We start from the raw sequence: 23,539 nt of genomic DNA, 5'->3' as shown, positions 1-23,539 counted from the left end.
AAAAGAAAAGGAAGGAAAACATGAAGAAAAACTGTTACACTCAACTGCTTTCTTTTCATTCCACATTCAGTAGTCTCTCTCTCTCTCTCTCTCTCTCTCTCTCTCTCTCTCTCTCTCTCTCTCTCTCTCTCTCTCTCTCTCTCTCTCTCTCTCAGTACAGTGTGTCTATTTTTGCATGGCGGAGAATCTTTGCAAGCCGCGTTTTTGCCCGAAAGCGTTATTTGAAAAGATGTTTGCAGATGACTGGATGGATCTGAGAGGCTGAAAGAGAGAGAGAGAGAGAGAGAGAGAGAGAGAGAGAGAGAGAGAGAGAGAGAGAGAGAGAGAGAGAGAGAGAGTGTGTGTGCTAGTATAAAAAAAAAAACTTCCCAACTTTCACAATATCCCTTCCTTTGATTCTCTTTCTCTTCAACTCCTGAGGTATATTAAAAGTCTAGTTTCTTTTACAAGTTATAGAAGAAAAAGGAAGGGAAGAGAGACCTAAATTCAAGCCTAAAAATATATACAAGGAAGAAATATAGAAGTTTAAAGAAGAAATATGTAAGTTAAAGGGCTTCTTCTTCTTCTTCTTCTTCTTCTTCTTCTTCTTCTTCTTCTTCTGTTACTTCTAAATTTCCCGCCTTTAGAATTAATAGTATAAGTGTTGGTGTGTTGGTGAGGAAGAGAGGAAGAAAAAGGAAACATAAAAAACGGGTCTTGAGATGGATAATTGGAGGGGGTAACACTTCTATTTAATTCAGGGTGTGTGTGTGTGTGTGTGTGTGTGTGTGTGTGTGTGTGTGTGTGTGTGTGTGTGTGTGTGTGTGTGTGTGTGTTACATTATCTCTCACTGCATTATCTTTATCTTTTTTTACTCCATCTTATCTTTTATCTTTTTCTCTATCTATCTCTCTTTGTATCTATCTATCTATCTCCCTTTCTCTCTTTCTCCCTCCCTTTTCATTTCCTTCACCATATTCCAACGTTTTCTTCTTCTTGTTTTGATAAATATATACTTTTCTTTCTTAACGTTGCTTTAATATAAGACGAATCAGTCACAGTTCTCTTCATCATATTCCAGACACATTTCGCCTCGGGGCCGTTGCCAAGGCATAAAAAAAGACGGAATTAAACTTTTCATCTCGATTATGAGAAACCCGTCTGATTATTTTTTCTTTCACATATATTATTTCCACGGCTGGCTGGTCTCTCTCTCTCTCTCTCTCTCTCTCTCTCTCTCTCTCTCTCTCTCTCTCTCTCTCTCTCTCTCTCTCTCTCTCTCTCTCTCCATTTCATTTCTCCTCTTTTCTTCTTCTTCCTCCTCCTTTCCTTTCTCTCTCTCTCTCTCTCTCTCTCTCTCTCTCTCTCTCTCTCTCTCTCTCTCTCTCTCTCTCTCTCTCTCTCTCTCTCTTATCTTTTGCTCTCACCAGAATTAAGGAAAACACAACTTTCCCACACACACACACACACACACACACACACACACACACACACACGAGTGGCTGAACCTTCGCTACCCACCAACCCGTGTATTGATTCCAGGACAACCCCCCCCTTTCCCTCCTCCTCCTCTTCCTCTTTCCCCTCCTCCTCCTCCTCCTCCTCCTCCTCTTCCTGCTCCTTTACTAGCTGAACCACCACCACCACCACCCCCTCCTCCTCATCATCCTCATCCTACAATTCTGCTCTCTCTCTCTAAATTCATCTTTTCTTAATTCAATTTATGTAATGAGCTTATTTTTTGGCCTAATTCCCATAGCGTACCATCATTCTATGTGTATATACCCTGCTCTTCTATTATCTTTTAGCATTATTAGGTTATTTTCATTATTTTCGTTTAAGGTTTTCAATTGCCAACTTCTCTTGTTATATCTATGGCTTTATCCTCCTTCTTTTCTTTTATGTGGTCAAATTTCCATATCTTCATTCTATGTGTATATAACCTTCTATTATCTTTCAGTATTATTAAGTTATTTTCATTATTTTTTTTCGAGGGTTTTCATTTTCCTACTTGCCAGTTCTAACAATAACCTTTTCCTCGTCCTTTCCTTCTATTTGGTCCAATTTCCATGTCAAATAATATACGTAACCTCGTTTTATTTTATCTTTTAGCATTAGTACTTTGAGTTTTCATTCTCGCTATCAAAAGCTTACATATTCCTGCTCTTCTGGTTCTAACTATGACCCTTTCTTCGTCCTTCTCATTTATTTGGCACATCTTCAATCTGTGTCTAACCTCTTCTTCTATCATCTTTTGGCATTAGTACTTTATTATTTCGTTCCCGCTATTAAAGGCTTTCATATACCTACTCTTCTTGTTCTAACTATGACCCCTTCTAAGTCCTCATCTACTTGGCACATCTTCAATCCCTGTGTCTAACCTCTTCTTCTATCATCTTTTGGCATTAGTACTTTATTATTTCGTTCTCGCTATCAAAGGCTTTCATTTTCCCACTCTTCTGGTTCAAACTATGACCCTTCCCTTGCCCTCCCATCTATTTGGCATACTGTATATCCATTCGCTGTGTCTAACCTCTTCTATCATCTTTTACCATTAGTACTTTATTTTTTTTCCGTCTCCCATTCTAAGGCATTCATATTCCCACTTTCTGAGACCATTCCCTCGCCCTTCCCATCTATTTGGCATATCTTCATTCCGTGTCTAACCTCTTCTTCTATCATCTTTTAGCATTATTACTTTATTTTTATTCCGTCTCGCATTCTAAGGCATTCCTATTCCCCCTTTCCTTGTCCAAACTGTGACCCTTCCCTCGCCTTTCCCTGAGTTTCGCCGCCGTGTGTTGCCCGAGTCGATCTTTTTCATCAAAACTTGTCATTCTACTTAACTTGAGATGGTTAGGACGGAGGCTCGTTGACTTAAGCCCTCCTCCACCCCCTCATCTCTCTCTCTCTCTCTCTCTCTCTCTCTCTCTCTCTCTCTCTCTCTCTCTCTCTCTCTCTCTCTCTCTCTCTCTCTCTCTCTCTCTCTCTCTCTCTCTCTCTGCCATACTTTAATAAACCTATTATTATAATTATTATTATTATTATTATTATTATTATTATTATTATTATTATTATTACACACATTGAAATAGATAAGCAGAGAAACAAGATATTAAGGAAATGGAAGAGTAAGATTTACACACACACACACACACACACACACACACACACACACACACACACACACATTTTCTCCTTGAGTCAACATATTTTAGGTCAAAGACAGCCGGCCCTCAGGGAACGATTTTTTGAAAGATTGCTCTAAAAAGTGTTTTGACTGGAAATGCCCCAAAGAACGAGGAGGGGGAAGGAAGGAGGAGGAGGAGGAGGAGGAGGAGGGACGAAAAGATACCTGAGGGAGAGGAGGAGCACGAAGAGGAGGAGGACAGAAAAGACAAGTAAATTTATGCAGAAAAAAGAGAAGAGGGAAGAAGCAATAAATAACAGGCCACCCGGATATTAAAATACTTGACGGATTATAAATATAATAACTTTGTCGCCGAAATACACGAAATAAACGAAAATAAACAAAGTAGTTATTTGAATGCATACTGTCCTGGAATTGCATAAGACTCTACCCCCAAAAGTAAATAAACAAGGCCTACCTCGTATAATATTACCAGATAAAACGTAAAAGTAAACAGCGCTTGGTCATACTGTACCAAATAAATACACAAGAATGTTAAGTAATGATATCTATATCGTCAGTGGAATACAAGACCTCGCTGGCTCAGCCATCGCCTGACTTGACGATCGCGGCGGCGTGAAAGTCTACGGAAACAGCTTGGCGGATTTCATATACTCACTGCAGGAATTGACATCACTGTCTATATCACTCTGCCCACCCTCATGCTTCACATTTTCACTTCCACATGACAATCGCTTCGGTGTAAAAGTCTACGGAGGCAGCTTATCAGATTTCACTTAGTTATACAAGAACATAAGAACATAAGAACGTAAGGAGTCTGCAAGAGGCCGGTTGGCCTATACAAGGCAGCTCCTGTACACTCAACCCCACCTTACCTCACCATCCATGGCTTTATCTAACCTCTTCTTGAATGTATCTATGGTATTGGCTCCCACAACATGGCTCCCAAGCCTGTTCCATTCGTCCACCACTCTATTAGTGAACCAATTCTTGCCTATGTCTTTGTTAAATCTGAATTTGTCTAACTTAAAACCATTGCCACGCGTCCTACCTGGCTCTTTCACTCTCAAAATTTTATTGACATCCCCTTTATTAAATCCCTTCATCCATTTATAAACTTCGATCAAGTCTCCTCGCACCCTTCGCCTTTCTAGAGAGTGTAGATTTAACTGCTTTAGCCTGTCTTCATAAGGCAAGTTCCTCACTCCCTGAATCATCTTCGTCATCCTCCTCTGTACAGATTCTAACATCTTGATATCCATTCTATAATAGGGGGACCAGAACTGAACTGCATAATCGAGATGAGGTCGAACTAGTGCTAAGTAAAGTTTGAGGATGACTTCAGCGCTCCTATTGCTCACGCTCCTTGAGATGAAACCTAGTACTCTGTTTGCCCGATTTTTAGCCTGAATGCATTGAGCCCTAGGACGGAGGTCAGCGCTCACTAGGACTCCTAAGTCTCTCTCCCCCAGACCTGCTTAGAGGAGTGTCATTTATGAGTAATTGTGTAGGGGGTTATTCCTACCTACACTCAAAATGCTACACTTCCGACATTGAATTCCATCTGCCACTTCCTCGCCCAATCATATAGTCTGTCAAGCTCATCCTGGAGAACGGTAGCGTCGCTGTCTGATTGGATTACTCTACCGATCTTGGTATCATCTGCGAACTTACTGACATCGCTACTGATTCCTGTGTCCAAGTCATTGATGTAAATAATAAAAAGCAGAGGACCCAGCACCGACCCCTGTGGGACTCCACTCGTAACACTGCCCCATTCAGATTTCCTACCATTGATTTGCACTCTCTGCTTCCTACCACTAAGCCACGCCTGATCCAGCTCAAAACTTTCCCATCTACGCCGTGAGCCTGTAATTTTAGTAATAGCCGGTGATGAGGGACTTTGTCGAACGCTTTACTGAAATCTAGATATAATATGTCATAGTTTTCATCTCTGTCAACCGCCTCGATTACTTTAGTGTAGAAGGACAACAGGTTAGTAAGGCAAGACCTACCCTTTGTGAACCCATGTTGTGAGTCATGAATTAAATTATGCTTTTCTAGATGGTCCGGACGGCTCCTGGCTATAATCGACTCTAACATCTTTCCCACAACTGATGTTAAGCTAATTGGGCGATAGTTTGAGGTGGCTGACTTGTCTCCTTTTGAAAATCGGCGTCACATTAGCTACTTTCCATTGATTGGGCACATACCCAGAATTTACCGACATTTTAAAGATATCGGCAAGAGGGCCACTAAGGACTTCCTTGCACTCTTTCAGAACCCTTGGGAATACTTCGTCTGGGCCCGGCGATTTGTTTTTCTTCAACCTACCAATCTCATCCTGGACTACTTGCCTAGTGATGATCACATCCCTCAACTTGTCGTTCTCGTCACCCTCATATATCTGAACTCTCTCCGGAATGGTTGTTAGATTTTCCTGCGTGAAAACTGAGAGGAAATAGTCATTCATCATTTGGCTCATATCTTCTCCATTCTCAACGAGCTCGCCCGTGTTTGTTTTCAACGGTCCAATTCTGTCCCTTGTTTTCGTCCTGTACAATTTGAAGAAGCCCTTGGGATCGCTCTTGGCCTCGTTGGCTACCCTAATCTCATAATTTCTTTTTGCAAGGCGGGTGTTCTTCTTCACCGACCTGGCTAGCTCAACATACCCCTGAGGTGGATCTCTCCGTTCTTTATTTTCCTATAAATTCCTCTCTTCAAGCCTATTTCATGCTTGAGTCTGCGGGTCATCCATTTGGGGTCGTTATTTTCCTTCCTACGTGCTTGGTAAGGGATATGCTGTCTCTGACCCTCTGCAATTTCTCTAACTAAATTATTGTAGGTCATTTCTACATGGTTCCCCTGTCTTTCCGGTTCCAGCCCTGAGATCTGGCCCTCATCCAGCCCTAAGGTAGACATACTCTTTCTCTCTGGCTTCGCATATTAACTTATCACATGTAAATACGATAACCTAATAATATGAGGGACCCAAAAAAGTCTACGGTAACATCTTGTCAGATTTCAATAACTCCTTACAAGTATTGACATCACCCTCTGTGACTCTAGCTTTGCATATTAACTTGTCACATGCAAATACAATACGAGAAGGTGGACTATATAGACAAGAAGACGAAGAAGAAGAACAAGGAAAAGAACAAGAAGATAAAGAAGAAAAAGGAGAGGAAGAAGACATGAAAAAACAATAACCTGATGATAAAACGGACCCCAAAAAGCAATGAATAATTCTAACAAAATTCTCCCGTCAAGACTTTTTTCCTTCCTTACTGGTTCTCTCCCAAAATCCCAGATCTAATAAATTCCCGGCAAGTGATGTGTCCAATATTTTATCTCTCTCTCTCTCTCTCTCTCTCTCTCTCTCTCTCTCTCTCTCTCTCTCTCTCTCTCTCTCTCTCTCTCTCCATACACATACATACACACACACATACAGCTTGAGAGAGAGAGAGAGAGAGAGAGAGAGAGAGAGAGATTTTGATTTCCCCGGAGTCTTTCATTAAGTCAAAAGGAATAGGAAAGGGAGGAAGGGAAGGAGAGAGAGAGAGGGTGAGAAGGAGGGAGGAAAAAAAGTGGATTGAAGAAAGGAAACAAAAAATAAAGATGAGAGATAAAAGTGAATGGGTTGGAAAAGAATAGAATAGAAAAGAATAGAAAGAAATATAAAAGAATTGGGATGTAAAGAGATTCTGAAGGAAGATCGGAACAAAAGGAGAAGGAAAAGTAGGACAAAAAAAAAGAGAGAGGAGGAGGAGGAGAAAAAAGCGGCCCAAAAATGTCCCTGGAGAGAGAGAGAGAGAGAGAGAGAGAGAGAAAATAAATAAATAAAAAGAAATACAGAAATGCAAAACTATAAAAAAAATCACACATACACACACACACACACACACACACACACACAGAAGGCGCAAGCAAGGCGTGTATAGTAGGCAATAAATGGAGGAGGAGAAGGAGGAGCAGAAAGAGGAGGAGGAGGAGGAGGAGGAGGAGGAGGAGGAAGTCTTGGAGGGAGGATGAAAGGAAATACTGTCTCTTACGAAGGAGTGACGCTGTTGATGGTGGTGGTGGTGGTGGCGGTGGCGGTGGTGGTGGATGTGGTGGTGGTGGTGGCGAAGGTGGAGGTGGTGGTGGATGTGGTGGTGGTGGTGGTGGTGGTGGTAATGGCAGCCGATAAAGGTGGTAATGACAGTGTAATGATGAGAGGTGTAATGGTGATTGGTGATAATGAAGATGGTGATGAAGATGACGAAGAAGACCATAAGAGAGTATATAAACTACTTCAATGACAGTACAGTTAGTAGTAGTAGTAGTAGTAGTAGTAGTAGTAGTAGTAGTAATAGTAGTAGTAGTAGTAGTAGTAGTAGTTATAGTAGTGGTAGTAATAATAGTAATAGAAGTAGTAGTAGTAGTAGTAGTAGTAGTAGTAGTAGTAGTAGTAGTAGTAGTAGTAGTAGTAGTAGAAACAGTACCCGTATTATCAATATATGAATGAATGATAAGGAAGAGGAAGAAGTGGAGGAAGAGGAGGAGGATTATAATAAGAAGAAGAATAAGAAGAATGAGAATAGGAATAATAATAAGCATAAGAAGATATATAAGAATAAGAATAGGAATAAGAATACATCATCAACAACAAAAACAACACTACCACCACCAACAACAACAACAACAACAACACAACCATCTGCCCCACTCCCCCCTAAGCTCCCCTTCTTTATCTCCCCTCTCCCAACAGCTCCTCTGGGCCCGCGCCGCAAGGAGGGTGAGGAGGGCGGCGAGGCAGGGCAGGGGGCGGCAGGGGACGAGCAGCAGCCCCTCGCGCCGCCCCCCGCCGAGGCCCAGCAGCCTGAAGAGGTACTGGAGGAGCCCGAGGAGCCCGAACTGCCCAGCGAACCCGAGCTGCCCCCAGACGTGCTCCACAAACACGACGAGAACATTGTATTCAAGGTGGGAGCTTAGAGATATAGGCCTGTCTTGTTCTCTTTCCCAATATAGGCCTGTCTGGCTGTCTGTATGGATGGATGGATGACTGTCTGTTTGTCTGTCTGGTCTGGTCTGACTGGCTGGCTGGCCGTCTAATTGGCTGTCTGGCTGTCTGTATGGATGGATGGATGACTGTCTGTTTGTCTGTCTGGTCTGGTCTGACTGGCTGTCTGGCCGTCTAATTGGCTGTCTGGCTGTCTGTATGGATGGATGGATGACTGTCTGTTTATCTGTCTGGTCTGGTCTGACTGGCTGGCTGGCCGTCTAATTGGCTGTCTGGGTCTCTCTCTCGCTTTCGATCTAGTTATCTCTCTCTCCAACTCTTTACACAGCATCCCTCTCTGTATCTATCACTCTACCTATCTACCCTTCCTTTAGTCATAGGTAGAGTTTACGTATAAGATATAAGATACAAGGTTATTACAGAGAGGGTGGCCGTATAGCTCAGTGTGGAAGGCCCAGGAATATATACAGCCACTATGGGCCTGGTCACTGTATATCAGATCTCGGGCTAGGAATAGATAAGGCATGAGGGCGGCGCAGGCCTTCTCACGTGATTCCCAGGTGAGCGGTGTCCAGGCCAGGCGAATGGACGGTGCCGTTTGTCAAGGAAAAGGAGGAGGAGGAGAGCAATACAGGACAAGGAGGAGGAGGAGGGAAGGAGGAGGCGAGGAGAAAGAAAGATATAAAGGGGGAGAGAAGGAGGAGGAGGAAAGGCGAGATAGGGAGAATAAATGACGGGAGGAGGAGGAGGAGGAGGAAAAATATGTAAAGAGGGAGAGAAGAGAGAGGAAAGGCGAGAGAAAAGGAGGATTAGGATGTTGAAACGGAGGACTGAAAGGATAAAGGGAGAGGGAGAGGAAGAGAAAGAGATAGAGATAGACAGAAACGATTATGTACAAAGACTCTCTCTCTCTCTCTCTCTCTCTCTCTCTCTCTCTCTCTCTCTCTCTCTCTCTCTCTCTCTCTCTCTCTCTCTCTCTCTCTCTCTCTCTCTCTCTCTCTCTCTCATAAGTATTATCCGTCTTCATTTTTGCTAATCGGACTTTTAACGACAAACTAATTAGATTTTTTAATGTGTGTGTGTGTGTGTGTGTGTGTGTGAGGGAAGGGAAGGATGGGAAGGAATGGGATGGGATGGGAACGCTGTGTGTGTGTGTGTGTGTGTGTGTGTGTGTGTGTGTGTGTGTGTGTGTGTGTGTGTGTGTGTGTGTGTGTGTGTCCGTGTGTGTGCGTGCGTGCGTGCGTGCGTGTGCTATTCATCAGCGTTAGAGGAAGGACTAAAGTTGCACTCACCCGCGGCCATCTTTTATAATTAGTCAAACTTGTCTGGTTCACTAATAAATCTTTCCTCCCTTCCCTCCGCCTCTTTCTCTCTCTCCCTTTCTCTCCACTTTCCTCCTCCTCCTCCTACCTACCTCTTCATTACCTCTCTTAGCTCTTATTTTCCTTTTATTTTCTGTTGTTTTTTTTCCTCTAGGATTTTTTTTTACTTTTTATCTTTGTTCTCTTAATATAATTCTCTTTCTTATGTTTTCTTTCCAACCTTTCCTCCACTTCTCTCTCTTCCTTTCTCTCCACCCTCCTCCTCCTCCTCCTCCTCCTATCTACCTACCTCCTCTTCATTACCTCTTTAAACTTTCTTTCCTTCTTATCTAGTAATATTTTCTGATGGTATTTCCTCCTACTAATACATCTGCTCCCTTCCCTTCGCCCCCGCCAACTGCTACATGTGACTCTTCCCTTCCTTCCTCTACTACTGTTCCTACTACTGCTAATATGTCTACTGTCCCCCCGTCTATAGATACTCCTAAAACATCTACTCCCTCCCCCTTCCTTCCCTTCCCCTACTGCTGTTCCTACACCTGCTACCACGTCTACTGTCCTTCTCTGTTTCCAAGTACTCCCTTCCTCCCCCTGCTGCTTCTCCTACTCCTGCTACCACGCCTACTGTCCTCCTCTGTTGCCAAGTACTCCCTTCCTCCCCCTACTGCTTCTCCTACTCCTGCTAACATGTCTACTGTCCTCCTCTGTTTCCAAGTACTCCCTTCCTCCCCCTACTGCTTCTAATATTCCTGCTAACATGTCTACTGTCCTCCTCTGTTGCCAAGTACTCCCTTCCTCCCCCTACTGCTTCTAATATTCCTGCTAACATGTCTACTGTCCTCCTCTGTTGCCAAGTAGTCCCTTCCCTCCCTACTGCTTCTCCTACTCCTGCTAACACATCTACTTTTCCACCTCCGTCTCCAGGTACTGACGCAGGAGTACAGTGACGCCGCGGTGGACCTGCTGTGTAACCATTTCTTCAAGGATGAGCCCCTCGGGAAGGCCCTCTACCTGGACAGCCCGAGGGAGGTGGACCACTGGCTCTCCAAGGTCCTGCCCCATATGGTAAGGCTATCTGTTATGTTGCCTTTTAACTCTTATTTTCCTTTTTTTCTGTTATTTTCTCTCTCTCTCTCTCTCTCTCTCTCTCTCTCTCTCTCTCTCTCTCTCTCTCTCTCTCTCTCTCTCTCTCTCTCTCTCTCTCTCTCTCTCTCATTCAATTTATCTCCGCTTCTATTTATATATCTAATTTATCACTCTAGTTCCTCCCTTCCCTCTTTTATTCTCCCCTGTTCTATGCCATATTCCTCTCGCGCCCTCTCCCTCTCCCTTCTTCCTTCCCTCCTTTTCCTCTCACTCTCACTCTCTCCCTTGTTTCATCACATTTTTCCCATACTTTTATCTGCTCCCTCCCATAGCTCAGATAATTACTTCCGCTTCAGCTCTCTCTCTCTCTCTCTCTCTCTCTCTCTCTCTCTCTCTCTCTCTCTCTCTCTCTCTCTCTCTCTCTCTCTCTCTCTCTCTCTCTCTCTCTCTCTCTCTCTCTCTCTCTGTCTATATCTCTGTCTTCATATCTCATACATTCAAGTTACCCATCCTTAACCATATCATTCATTTCCCTTACGTCCTTTCCCATTCCCTATACACTTAACCTATCCATTCAAAACCATTTCCAACTATTTTCCTTACATAATACAACCCTCTACGTCCCTTCCCTTACCCTATACTACGCTCAAGCTACCAATCGCAATCCCTTTTATCTCTACATCTAACACGCTACAGCCTCTCTCTCCTCTTCTCCGCCTCTCAGATCAACCACGGCGTGTCAGTGATGGCGATAGACGAGTCGGCTAACGGTCGGCTGGTGGGCGTGGCCATCAACAGCATCAAAAAGCGAGGGGACACACCAGGCCCCGATGACTTCCTGGCCTGGATCGACCCTCAGAAAGACCCCAAGATGTTCAAGATTATTTCCTTCCTCAGTCAGCTGGCGAGTGATATCGACTTCTACGGACAGTACAGCGTTGATAAGGTATGTAGAGGGGAGGGGTGAAGGGGGGGGAGGGGGGTGTAGGGGTATGTGTGTGGGGGGAGGTGTAAGCTGCCCTTGAGCTGTCTCCCTTGCTGTAAAAAAAATATATTAGTAAAAATAAATAAAAATATAGTATGTGTGTTGGGGGAGGGAAGGGGTAACTGTATATATGTGTGTGTGTGTGTGTGTGTGTGTGTGTGTGTGTGTGTGTGTGCGCTTTAAATTCTATCGAAGTCACCCTCTTCTTATGTTTTGTTTAGTTTTCTCTTTCTATTTCCCTTCTCTCTCCTTCTTTATCATATCTTCCCCTTGTTCTTGTAATTTACCACCATCTCCCTTCTTCCTTCCCTTCGTTCTTCCCACTTCTGATTGCATTCCTCATTTGCTTTATCATTTTTTATCTATCTCCCCTTCTCTTCCCTTCTATTGCTCTTATCTCTACTACATTGTTCATATTATTTCCACTACTGTCTCCCTTTCCTCCTCCTTCTTCCTCGTCCTTCCCTCCTCCTCCTCCTCCTCCTCCTGCATCCCTTTCCTCTTTCCATTTCTTGAGACTTTATTGCCTCGTTTCCTTTCACGGTTCTCTCTTATTGACTGCATCTTCTGACTTGATCTTTCCTTCCTGCGATTTTTGGCATCTTATTCGTCCTCAGCTTCCTTCTATCTTATGTTGTTGTTTTTTACTTCAGTTTAATCTTTACTAACAACTGTCTTTTTCTATTTACCAACCTCCCTTAGTCCTTCACGACCTAGCTCTTCATCATACCCGTTCATTTCTTTGCCCTCTGTATATATAACTGTACCTATGTCTTTTGTACTGACCTTTCTCCCTCTCCCCTTCCTAGTCCCTTCATTTCTTCTATATGTTCACTACCAGCCACTCTTAACACCTTCACGAACTAGCTCTTCATCACACCCACCCTTTCCTTTGGTTTAAACATTATATATAACTCTATGTCTTTTGTACTAATTTTTGTCCCTCTCCTCTTCGTAGTCCCTTCATTTTTCTATATGTTCACTACTACTACTCACCTTGCCTTTCACGAACTAGCTTCATCACCACCCACTTTCTTTTAATTTATATTCACTACCAGCCTCTCTTAATCCTTCACAACCCAACTTATCACACCAACGATTTCCCTTACACACACTTTATATATGTTTTCCATACTGATCTCTGTTCCTCTCCCCTCCTAGTTCCTCAATTTCGAGCTGCTCAATGTGGACAAGGAGTACGGGGGGCGCGGCATCGCCTCCATGCTGGTACAACAGAGCTGTAACGTGGCTCACAAGGAGGGATTCACCTGCCTCGTGGCCGAAACGACAGGTGAGACAAAACACTTACACACAGGGACAAATGAGCCTCCAGTCAGAATAACCTCTCCTAAAACTATAAATCCCAATCAATTCATTCCTAGGCAAGTGTTTTCAAGTCTTCCTTAAAGCGACAGAACACTTACACTAATTTATTTTCTCTTCTATCTTACATTCGTTTCTCTTTCCTTTTCTTTTAATTTTCTTTTGTTTTCTTATCTTTTCTTTCTTTTCCTTTCTTCTCTCTCTCTCTCTCTCTCTCTCTCTCTCTCTCTCTCTCTCTCTCTCTCTCTCTCTCTCTCTCTCTCTCTCTCTCTCTCTCTCTCTCTCGTTTCAACTTTTATCAAGTACTTTTCTCTCTCATACTAACAAATTTCAAACTTTTTAACGAGTTCGCGCACAACACACACACACACACACACACACACACACACACGCCTTTATCCCTAAGTTTTTTTGTTTTTTTACTAATGACCAGCCTCTCTCTCTCTCTCTCTCTCTCTCTCTCTCTCTCTCTCTCTCTCTCTCTCTCTCTCTCTCTCTCTCTCTCTCTCTCTCTCTCTCTCTCTCTCTCTCTCTGATAATGAAAAAAATAATAATAATGTCATCCTACCTAATTCTCTTTCCCTCTCTTTCTCTCTCAGGCATCTTCTATCCAATAATAATGACAATAATAATAATAATGGTAATACCAAGAGTAACATCTCCTATCCATTATCTCTCCCTCCCTCTCAGGCATCTTCTATCCAATAATAATGACAATGATAATAATAATGGTAATACTAATAGTAACATCTATCCACTCTCTCTCCCTCCCTCTCAGGCATCTTCTCCGCCAAGATCTTCGGGCGGCACAACTTCAAGACGATCCGCGAGGTGCAGTACTCGCAGTTCCGTCAAAACGGCCGCATCGCCTTCCCCAACACGGGCATCCACACCTCCGCCCGCGTCTCCGTCAAGATCCTGGACCCCAACGCCTCGCCCGCCACAGGAACCCCCTCCAAACGCCCCTCCACCGCCTCCTCCATCGCCTCAATCAACCCTTCCACTAACACCAGGATGTCTTAAATTTCCACTCGCTTTCGGTGTCTCGCTGTCTCCCTCTCTCTTTTTCTTTCCTCCGTATTACTTTAGCGATGTGTTTTTCTCTCCTCTTCTTTCCCCTCCGTTTAGATCAAGGCGCCCCTCCCTCTCTCCCTCTCCCTCTCCGACTCCTACATTCCCTCCCTCCACTGTTTCCTCCATAGTCTCCCTTTTTCCTTCCTTTCTCATTTTCCATCTGGTGTCTCACGTCCTATATAGTTATTTTTTTCCCTCTCTCTTTTTATCTCTACACTTTTTATCTCAGTTTTAATTCGTTCTAGTGTTCATATTATTTCCTTGCATCGCTTTTTCGTCCTCCTCTCAGACATTTCTTTCTTTCTTTTCGTCTTTTTCCTCTCGACCTAACTCTTTATCTATTTCTATTTCGTTCTAATATTTCTTTTCTCTCTCTTGTTGATATTTTTCTTCCCTTGCATCGCCTTTCCTCAACATGTCAACAGTATTTCTTTTTTTCACCCTTTCTATCTTGACTTAGCTCTTTATCTTAGTTCTTTCTTTTTATACGCTTCTTCACTCTCTTTTGTCAATACTTTTCCTTGTATCGCATTCTCGTCCTCTCCTCACCAATACCTTTCTTCCTTTTCATCTTTCTCCTTGTTTATATTTAGCTCAGTTTCCCTCCCGACATCTACACAGCAAACACCCCAACCAACATCCTTCTGAACCTTCCCCCGACTGTCACACCTCTCCCCTCCCTCACCCATATTGTCAAGCTTCCACGATAACTCATAAACGAAGCCAAACGGAGCCACAAAACGAAGCCTACACACACATGCCTACGTAAACAGTCGTATAGTAGATAGTATAAAGCCATACACTGAATAATCAAATCGAGCGCTAAGGGGGAGGGCGGGAGTTGTTTTAACCTACATACGTTGTGATCGGTACATTACGACAACCTCTTTTGATGGAGATTTAGAAGATCGAAGTGTGTGTTTAGTTGCAGTTCCATACACATTCACACTCACACACTTAACAGTATTTTCTCCACTGCCGGAGGACTTGGCTGACCGTTACTAGGCATACTTACTATAGAATGTCACCGTGCACTAAACTGACCAAGCAGACCCTCATTTGGCCCCTTACGTTGTCCCTCAAGTATGGTCTTCAATTCTTATCCCCTTGTACAGTCCTGGGAACTCAAATATGTCACTCAAGTAAGTTATCCGTACTTTTAACACCCCTATTTAGAATCCAATGCCACAAACGACCTCGTAATAATGGGATAATGAGGTTCTAGTAAGGCGATTGGTAGGATGAAAGGAGGTTCGAGGGAGGAATAATGCTACATAGAGGGATGGGATGGGAAGGGAGAGGGATGGAGGGATTCTGGGTCAGTTTAGTGCATGGTGACCTCCTTATAGTACGATCTCCACTCACCATATCCTGTTATCGAAGAGTATAAATAATATATATATACATACTATACATAAACTATATATATACATGCATAAACCTTTAGCAGTAGTAGTGTCGGTGAACGGAGCGAGAGTGTGTTGATTGATGTTTTGTATTTTTAAGTGTCAGGCGGAGAGTACTATATTATGACATTATTGTTTGCCATTATTACGAGAATTGATATCATGAGTTCGGGAAGCCATTGGTGAAAAACGACGATGCTGTTACGAACGTTTTCGCCTCTATAGTGAAGGTTATTGCTGTCTCCACTTCTCTTGCTAATCTTAAACGTTCGCGGACGATTTATCATATGCTGAATATTATAACGAGGGAGGTGTTTGTGACGTACGAACACACACACACACACACACACACACACACACACACACACACACACACACACACACACACACACACACACACACACTGGTTTTTACGTTAATTAATCAAACACGAATAGTAATTATATAAAGGCTAAGTAAGTAAGTGAGTGCTATTAACCCAAGCCATTATAATTATTACTGATTCGCTTTTTTCTTTATTATTTTTCTTTTTTCGGTGTTATTCTCGTCGCTGGTTTGTTAACGTGCCTGAGTTAGCGTCTTCGTTATACCGTCAACGAAAAACATGATGAAAAACGAACTTAATGTGGGTTTCAATTTTAAAACACACACAAACATCGATTTTCTAAAGCAAACACCAAACATCGACTTGGTATTTCGTTTTATGCATCCGGAAAAGCGTGTGACAACGACCCTAAGCCACACACACACACACACACACACACACACACACACACACACACACACACACATCTACACTTTCTTACATAGGAGCAGTGATTAGCGGGAATTTTTTTTCTCATTATCTTTTTTGCCCTTGAGGTGTTTCTTTTACTGCAAACACACACACACACACACACACACACACACACACACACACACACACACATCTACACTTTCTTACATAGGAGCAGTGATTAGCGGGAATTTTTTTTCTCATTATCTTTTTTGCCCTTGAGGTGTTTCTTTTACTGCAAACACACACACACACACACACACACACACACACACACACACACACACACACACACACACACACACACACACACACACATCTACACTTTCTTACATAGGAGCAGTGATTAGCGGGAATTTTTTTCTCATTGTATTTTATGCACTTGAGGTGTTTCTTTTACTGCAAACACACACACACACACACACACACACACACACACACACACACACACACAAACACAATCATACATAGGAGCAGTGATAAGCGGGAATTTTTTTTCTCATTGTCTTTTTTGCCCTTGAGGTGTTTCTTTTACTGCAAACAAACAAACACACACACACACACACACACACACACACATCTACACTTTCTTACATAGGAGCAGTGATTAGCGGGAATTTTTTTTCTCATTGTCTTTTTTGCCCTTGAGGTGTTTCTTTTACTGCAAACAAACAAACAAACACACACACACACACACACACACACACACACACACACACACACACACACACACACAGATGTAACAAGACAAAACCCAAGTGTTCTCTAATGACAGACTTCCATGTCCCGCCTTAGCTATCTAACACCTCACGATTCGCCACGTCAAAAAAAAACTATCGTACGACCCACAGGTGACTAAACCAAAGCCAGTCAACCAGCCCCAATCACCCACCCAATCAGTCTCTCTTAACCCAAAAACCTTCCACCACTTGCATCTTCCCCCTTAACCAACTGGAAAAGGTCACACAACGCGGGTTTCCCTAAGGTCAGAGGTCCAGAGGGTCGCCTATAGTGTAACCAGCCTCCCGATGTCGCTTTGCCGTTGGTTTTCGCGGGTTCACACAGCCCCAACGCTACCTAACTAATGAGAGGGAGAGATAGGTGATGGGGGGGATGAGGCAGAGCGGAGGGGAGCAAGGGACCAGCGGGAGCCGACAGCAAAACGGTCTCGACAATCCGTTTCCACTGAGTTCGGCGTGTGACCGTGTGGTTCTCGGGGTCGCTGTAGTCATAAAACATACATTGGAGTCACTGTTCTTGTACTGGGTTATACTGGATGGTTGGTTGCTGTGCTTGTGGTATTATGATCCTCTCTCGCACAGGCTCGCCATCGCTCGGTTCCTCTCCCTCCTCCGTACCCAGAATATCAACCATGTAATTCTTCTGTTTAATATTGAACGCGAGTCTACCCATTCCCTTGCCCTCTATACGGTCTTATAAAACCATTTCCTTATATCAATTATTTTCCCCTTTCATATTCTTATCCTATTTATTTTTTCTGACTCTTCTGGCATCCATTTTTTTCATCCTATTTATCTACCATCCTTCCTTTTCTTCCTTTCACCATCTTCTACTATCGCTATTCACATTCTTTATCACGTGCTATAAATCTTTCCCTTTCATTATCATTTTGCTTTTCTATCCCTCATTTACAACCATTTTTTTTCTCCCTATCCCTCATCCTTCCTATTCTTCGTCATCTTTATCCACCCCTTTTATCCTATCCACATTCTTTATCACGTGCTATATACCTTTCCCTTTCATTATCATTTTGCTCTTCTATTCCTCATTTACAACCATTTTTCTTCTCCTTATCCCTCATCTTCCCTATTCTTCGTCATCTTTATCCACCCCTTTTATCCTATCCACATTCTTTATCACGTGTTTTAAATCTTTCCCTTTCATTATCATTTTGCTCTTCTATTTCTCATTTACAACCATTTTTCTTCTCCCTATCCCTCATCCTCCTTATTCTTCGTCATCTTTATCCACCCCTTTTATCCTATCCACGTCCTTTATCACATGCCATCTATCCTCCCCTCTTCTCATTCTTCTTCTCTTTCTTTCTTCCTTTATTTCTTATCGTTCTTATTTATCATGTTTCTCCTCTCTCTGCTTTTCTTCCGCCCCCCCTTGAGGAACCCATAGCCCCGAGCCTGTGCCCCCCCCACCCCCGCCCCCATCGACTCTCCTCCTTTGCATGTTTTCTATAATATCGTGTTTGTCGTTTTTTAGCTTCTCCTCCATCGCTGCTTATCGTACGTCAGTCAGTCAGTCAGTCGCTGTTTGCCCGCCGCTGCTGCCGCCTCTCTACTCTTCTTCTTCTTCCTCTTCCTCCTCTTGTTGCTATCTTCTGCCTCCTGTCATCCTCTACCTCTACCTAGCTATCCTTCTTCCTCTTCCTCTTATCTGTCATCTTGTTCCTATCGTCCTCTGCCTTCCATCTAACCTTCCTCTTCCTCCTCCTTCTTTATCCCCTCCCTCCTCTGTTGCATTCTCCTCTTAATCCATTCTCACTTTCTCCTCTTCCTCCTCCTCTTGTTTCATTTTTCCTGTATTCTTATCCTGCTTTACTTCTTCTTCCTCCTCCTCTTTTTCCTCCTTCATCGCATTCTTCTTCTCTTCCTTTCTTCCTTCATTCTATTCCCGTCTTCCTAAACATTCCTCTATATTATCTGCCTCCTATGCCTCTCTCCTCCTCCTCCTCCTCCTCCTTCTCCTCCTCCTCCTCCTTCTCAGCCTAAAGGAGCATAAGGAACATTTTTGCGAGTCAGCGTTTGTTGCTACCTGTTGTTGTTGTTGTTGTTGCGTGTGTGATTTTTATTTGAGTATTTTCTAGCGCGAAGAATATTAATGAAGAGGAATACGGTGAGTGTGGGAAGGTGGTGGTGGTGGTGGTGGTGATGGTGGTGGTGGTGGTGGTGATAGTGGTGGTGATAAAGAGGTGTTACTGGGCTCTGATATCTTCCTCCTCCTTCTCTTCTTTTTCCTCCTCCTCATCCTCCTCGTCCTCCTCCTCCTCCTCCCTTATTATCTCTACCAATCAATCTATACATCATTAACACCTTTTTCTTCTTCTTCTTCTTCTTCTTCTTCTTCTCCTCCTCCTCCTCCTCCTCCTCCTTCTCTTGTCCCTCCCACCCCCTCATCATCTCTTCTTCCATCTTTCTCTCTCTCCTCAGCATCCTCTTTTACTTATTCTCTCTCTCTCTCTCTCTCTCTCTCTCTCTCTCTCTCTCTCTCTCTCTCTCTCTCTCTCTCTCTCTCTCTCTCTCTCTCTCTCTCTCTCTCTCTCTCTCAGCATCCTCTTTTTCATCTCCAGTTACTAATCTCTCCCCAGCCTCCCTCGACACTCTCTCCACCCCTTTCTCTCCACCTCTCCCTCACTCCTCCCTCACTCCACGCCCATCAGGTAAGGGTCATAGGGTCATACTCCACTGAGGGTCAAGGAAATGCTACTCCACACACACGAGCTAACATTAGGAGGTCAAAATTCTACCCTTACCAATATTTAAAGATGAGGTCACGATTTTTTAGAGAGATTGTAATGAGGAAAAATATATTGTAGGAATCTTTTTTTTTTTTTTGGGGGGGGGAGGGGATGTTTTATTAGGAAAAAAGCAACGATGATCAACGAATATTTATGTGTGTGTGCATGTGTGTATGTGTAGCAATGTGTATAATAAGTGGAAGTGATGGAGGGAAATAATGGAGATAAAATATACGTGGATGCTGGTAATGGGGAGATGAGAAGAGATGAGTATTGCTGAATTGACGAAGCAAATAATGAACAAGAATTGATGAAGTAGATAGTGGAGATAAATATACGTGGATGCTGGTAATGGGGAGATGAGAAGAGATGAGTATTGCTGAATTGATGAAGCAAATAATGAACTAGAATTGATGAAGTAGATAGTGAAAATAAATATATGAGGTTGCTAGTAATGAGGAAATGAGAAGATATGGGTGTGTGAGTTAACATATATATCACATTTTCATTTCTAACTCTCTCATCGCTTTGCCAATATGAAACTAGACTTATAATGAATGAAATAGTGGAAAATAATATATGAGGTTGCTAGTAATGAGGAAATGAGAAGATATGGGTGTGTGAGTTAGCATATAAATATCACACTTTTGAATTCTAACTCTCTCGTCGCTTTGTCCATATGAAACAAGACTTATAATGAAGGAAATAGTGGAAAATAAATATATGAGGTTGCTGGTAATGAGGAAATGAGAAGATATGGGTGTGTGAGTTAGCATATAAATATCACACTTTTGAATTCTAACTCTCTCGTCGCTTTGTCCATATGAAGCTAGACTTATAATGAAGGAAATAGTGGAAAATAAATATATGAGAGTTTGGTAATGATTAAATGAGAAGATGAGTGTGTGTGAGTTAGCATATAATATTTATTTTTTTTTTTTTAACTGCGTCAAAAATGAAACAAAGACTTCTGCCTGACCCTGTACCACCACCACCAGTCAGACCCCCCCTCCTAACCACCACCACCACCACCTCCAGTCATGTGCATAGGCTTACATGAATACTTAAACCTATACATATTACTCTAACTAACCCTAGGAGACTATACATATTTATACATATATATACACAACCCAGTGCAGCCGTAGGAACTTAAGGTAATAAACTAATACTGTAAAGCCCTTTCATGTTGTTAATCTTTGTTCTTGTTAAAGCATTAGACTGAAGGGTTAGAAAAATGGGCAATAAAATAAAACTGGAAGGAAAATACAGAAGAAAAAATGTCTATGTGTGTCTTGGGTGTGCGTGTAAGGGAAGACGAGGGGAAGATGAGGAAGGGGAGGGGAAGAAGGGGAGGATGGAGAAGGCTACCACCTCTCTTCTCCTCCTCCTCCTCCTCCTCCTCCTCTCCCTCCCTTCCACATCCCTCCCCCAATCAACATGAGGCCTGAAATAGGTAAAAAAATAATGTCCAGTGAAATAATAAAATAAAAGTGGAGATTTGTGTCTTATTACCCTGTTATTGTAGTAGAAGTAGTAGTAGTAGTAGTAGTAGTAGTAGTAGTGGTTGTAGTTGTAGTTGTAGTAGTAGTAGTAGTAGTAGTAGTAGTAGTAATAGTAGTGGTGGTGGTGATGGTAGTAGTAGTAGTAGTAGTAGTAGTAGTAGTAGTAGTAGTAGTAGTAGTAGTAGTAGTAGTAGTAGTAGTAGTAGTAATAGTAGTGGTGGTGGTGGTAGTGGTAGTGGTGGTAGTAGTAGTAGTAGTAGTAGTAATAGTGGTAGTAGTAATAGTGGTAGTAGTAATAGTGGTAGTAGTAATAGTGGTGGTAGTAATAGTGGTGGTAGTAATAGTGGTGGTAGTAATAGTGGTAGTAGTAATAGTGGTGGTAGTAATAGTGGTAGTAGTAATAGTGGTAGTAGTAATAGTGGTGGTAGTGGTGGTAGTAATAGTGGTAGTAGTAGTAGTAGTAGTGGTGGTGGTGGTAGTAGTAGTAGTAGTAGTGGTGGTAGGAATACAACACAATGATGATGAAGAGAAGAAAAAGACTTGAATAAAAGGTGATATACAAAAACAAATGAAAAACAAAGAAAATATAGGAAAAAAGGGAAAAATTTGTGACATAGAAAATTAAGGAAAATAGGAAAATAATGAAAGGAAGAAAGTACATTATAAAGAAAAGGACAAAAAATCAAAATAAAAAATAGGAAAAGGAAAAATTTGATGACATGGAGAATAAAGGAAAACAGGAAAATAAATAATCAAAGAAGGGAAGAATATCGGATTGGAAAGGGTTGAAGGAAAAGAAGTCAGGAAAATATTATAACTAGACAAAAAAATAAAGAAAAAATAGAAAAAGAGGAAAAAAAGGTGATATAGAGAATGAAGGAATAGGAGAAGATAATGAAAGTAGGAATTAAGAAAAAGGGATAAAAAGATGGGTAGTGTAAACAGAGGAAATAGAAGAAGAAGAAGGAGAAGAGAAGGAAGAGGAAGTGGAAGGAGGAGGGAAGGCAGAGGAGGAGGAAGGAGAAAGAGGGAAGGAAGAGAGAGGAAGGAGAAGGAGGGTTGGAAAAGGGAGGTAGAGAAGGAGGGAAGGAAGAGGAAGGAGGAAGAAGGAGGGAAGAAAGGAAGAGAGAGAGAAAGGATGGAAGGATTAATGATGTATGATGAGGAAAAGGAGAAGTGAAGGAAGGAAGGAAGGAAGGAGAGAGAGAGAGAGAGAGAGAGAGAGAGAGAGAGAGAGAGAGAGAGAGAGAGAGAGAGAGAGAGGAAGGAGAAGGAGGAGTTGAAGGAGAAGAGAGGAGGAGGAGGAGGAGGAGGAGGAGAAAGGAGAGAGAAAAAGGAGGAGGAGGAGGAGGAGGAGGAGTAAGGAGATGAAGTAGTAGTAGTAGTAGTAGTAGTAGTAGTAGTAGTAGTAGTAGTAGTAGTAGTAGTAGTAGTAGTAGTAGAAAGAGGAAGAGGAAGAGGAGGAGGAGGAGGAAGAGAAGGAAAATAAATACCTCCCTCTCCACACAAGGCTGACCCCTCCATTACACAATTTCTTTCTCTCTTTTCCTCCAATTCTTTCCTCCATTCCCTCCTTTCCTCCATTCATTCTCTCACAGTCACTAAGGAAAGACTGGTAAAGAATCGGTTTTCCTAATATATTCATAGGAAGGAGGAGGAGGAGGAGGAGGAGATGGGAGATGAAGTAGTAGTAGTAGTAGTAGTAGTAGTAGTAGTAGTAGTAGTAGTAGTAGTAGTAGTAGTAGTAGTAGTAGTAGTAGTAGTTGGAAAAAAAAAGAGGAGGAAGAAGAGAAGGAGGAGGGGGGTGAAGGAGGAGGAGATAGGAGATATAGTAGCAGTAGTAGTAGTAGTAGTAGTAGTAGTAGTAGTAGTAGTAGTAGTAGTAGTAGTAGTAGTAGTAGTAGGTCTGAGTAAGGTGCATAATCAATTTGAAAGTCCAATATGTGTGTGTGTGTGTGTGTGTGTGTGTGTGTGTGTGTGTGTGTGTGTGTGTGTGTGTGTGTGTGTGTGTGTGTGTGTGTGTGTGTGTGTGTAACAATGCTTTCTTCCTTCACATTTTTCCTTCTACTTTCTTTATCAATTTTCCTTCTTTTTCCTTTCCTTTATCCAATCTTGCTCTCCTTCCTTCCTTCCTTCCACTCCTTCCTTCACCTCCCCTAAATTATTCCATCTTCCTCCTTCCTTCCTCCTATTCCTTTCTTCTAAAATAATACTGTATCTTACCTATTTTCTATGCCTCCTCCTCCTCCTCCTCCTCCTGTTCTTTCCTTACCTAACAGATCTCTTGCCCATGTTGTTGTTGTTGTTGTTGTTGTTTTACCTACATTCCTCCTTTTATCATTTCTTTCCTCTCTCTCTCTCTCTCTCTCTCTCTCTCTCTCTCTCTCTCTCTCTCTCTCTCCTATCTCTTCCTTCCTTTTTTCCTTCCCTTCCCTTGTTTC

General features: G+C 42.5%; 2 protein-coding genes across 5 annotated transcripts in view; one reads left to right on the top strand and one right to left on the bottom strand.

The window, feature by feature from the left end:
- Positions 1–16,682, top strand: part of LOC126996828 (uncharacterized) — a 50,393-nt gene extending 33,711 nt beyond the window's left edge. For 2 of the 4 annotated variants that reach the window (XM_050857697.1, XM_050857698.1), the window contains exons 3-7: positions 7,881–8,092; positions 10,379–10,519; positions 11,265–11,486; positions 12,687–12,816; positions 13,627–16,421. In XM_050857697.1, coding sequence (XP_050713654.1) covers positions 7,881–8,092; positions 10,379–10,519; positions 11,265–11,486; positions 12,687–12,816; positions 13,627–13,871 — 950 coding nt within the window. In that variant the 3' untranslated portion in view covers positions 13,872–16,421. Of the gene's footprint in view, positions 1–7,880; positions 8,093–10,378; positions 10,520–11,264; positions 11,487–12,686; positions 12,817–13,626; positions 16,422–16,625 lie in introns of those variants that run through there. The other 2 variants (XR_007751632.1, XR_007751631.1) reach the window with 2 other exon arrangements.
- The window catches only part of LOC126996829 (calcium-binding mitochondrial carrier protein Aralar1-like), a gene marked incomplete at its 3' end in the record, with an annotated part of 83,650 nt that overhangs the window by 48,356 nt on the left and 11,755 nt on the right, over positions 1–23,539 (bottom strand).

The sequence above is a fragment of the Eriocheir sinensis genome, chromosome 11, assembly GCF_024679095.1.
Source record: "Eriocheir sinensis breed Jianghai 21 chromosome 11, ASM2467909v1, whole genome shotgun sequence".
In the NCBI taxonomy this organism is placed as follows: Eukaryota; Metazoa; Arthropoda; class Malacostraca; order Decapoda; family Varunidae; genus Eriocheir; species Eriocheir sinensis.
The sequence above is the reverse complement of the archived record's forward strand: the minus strand, read 5'-3'. Positions and strand labels throughout refer to the sequence as shown.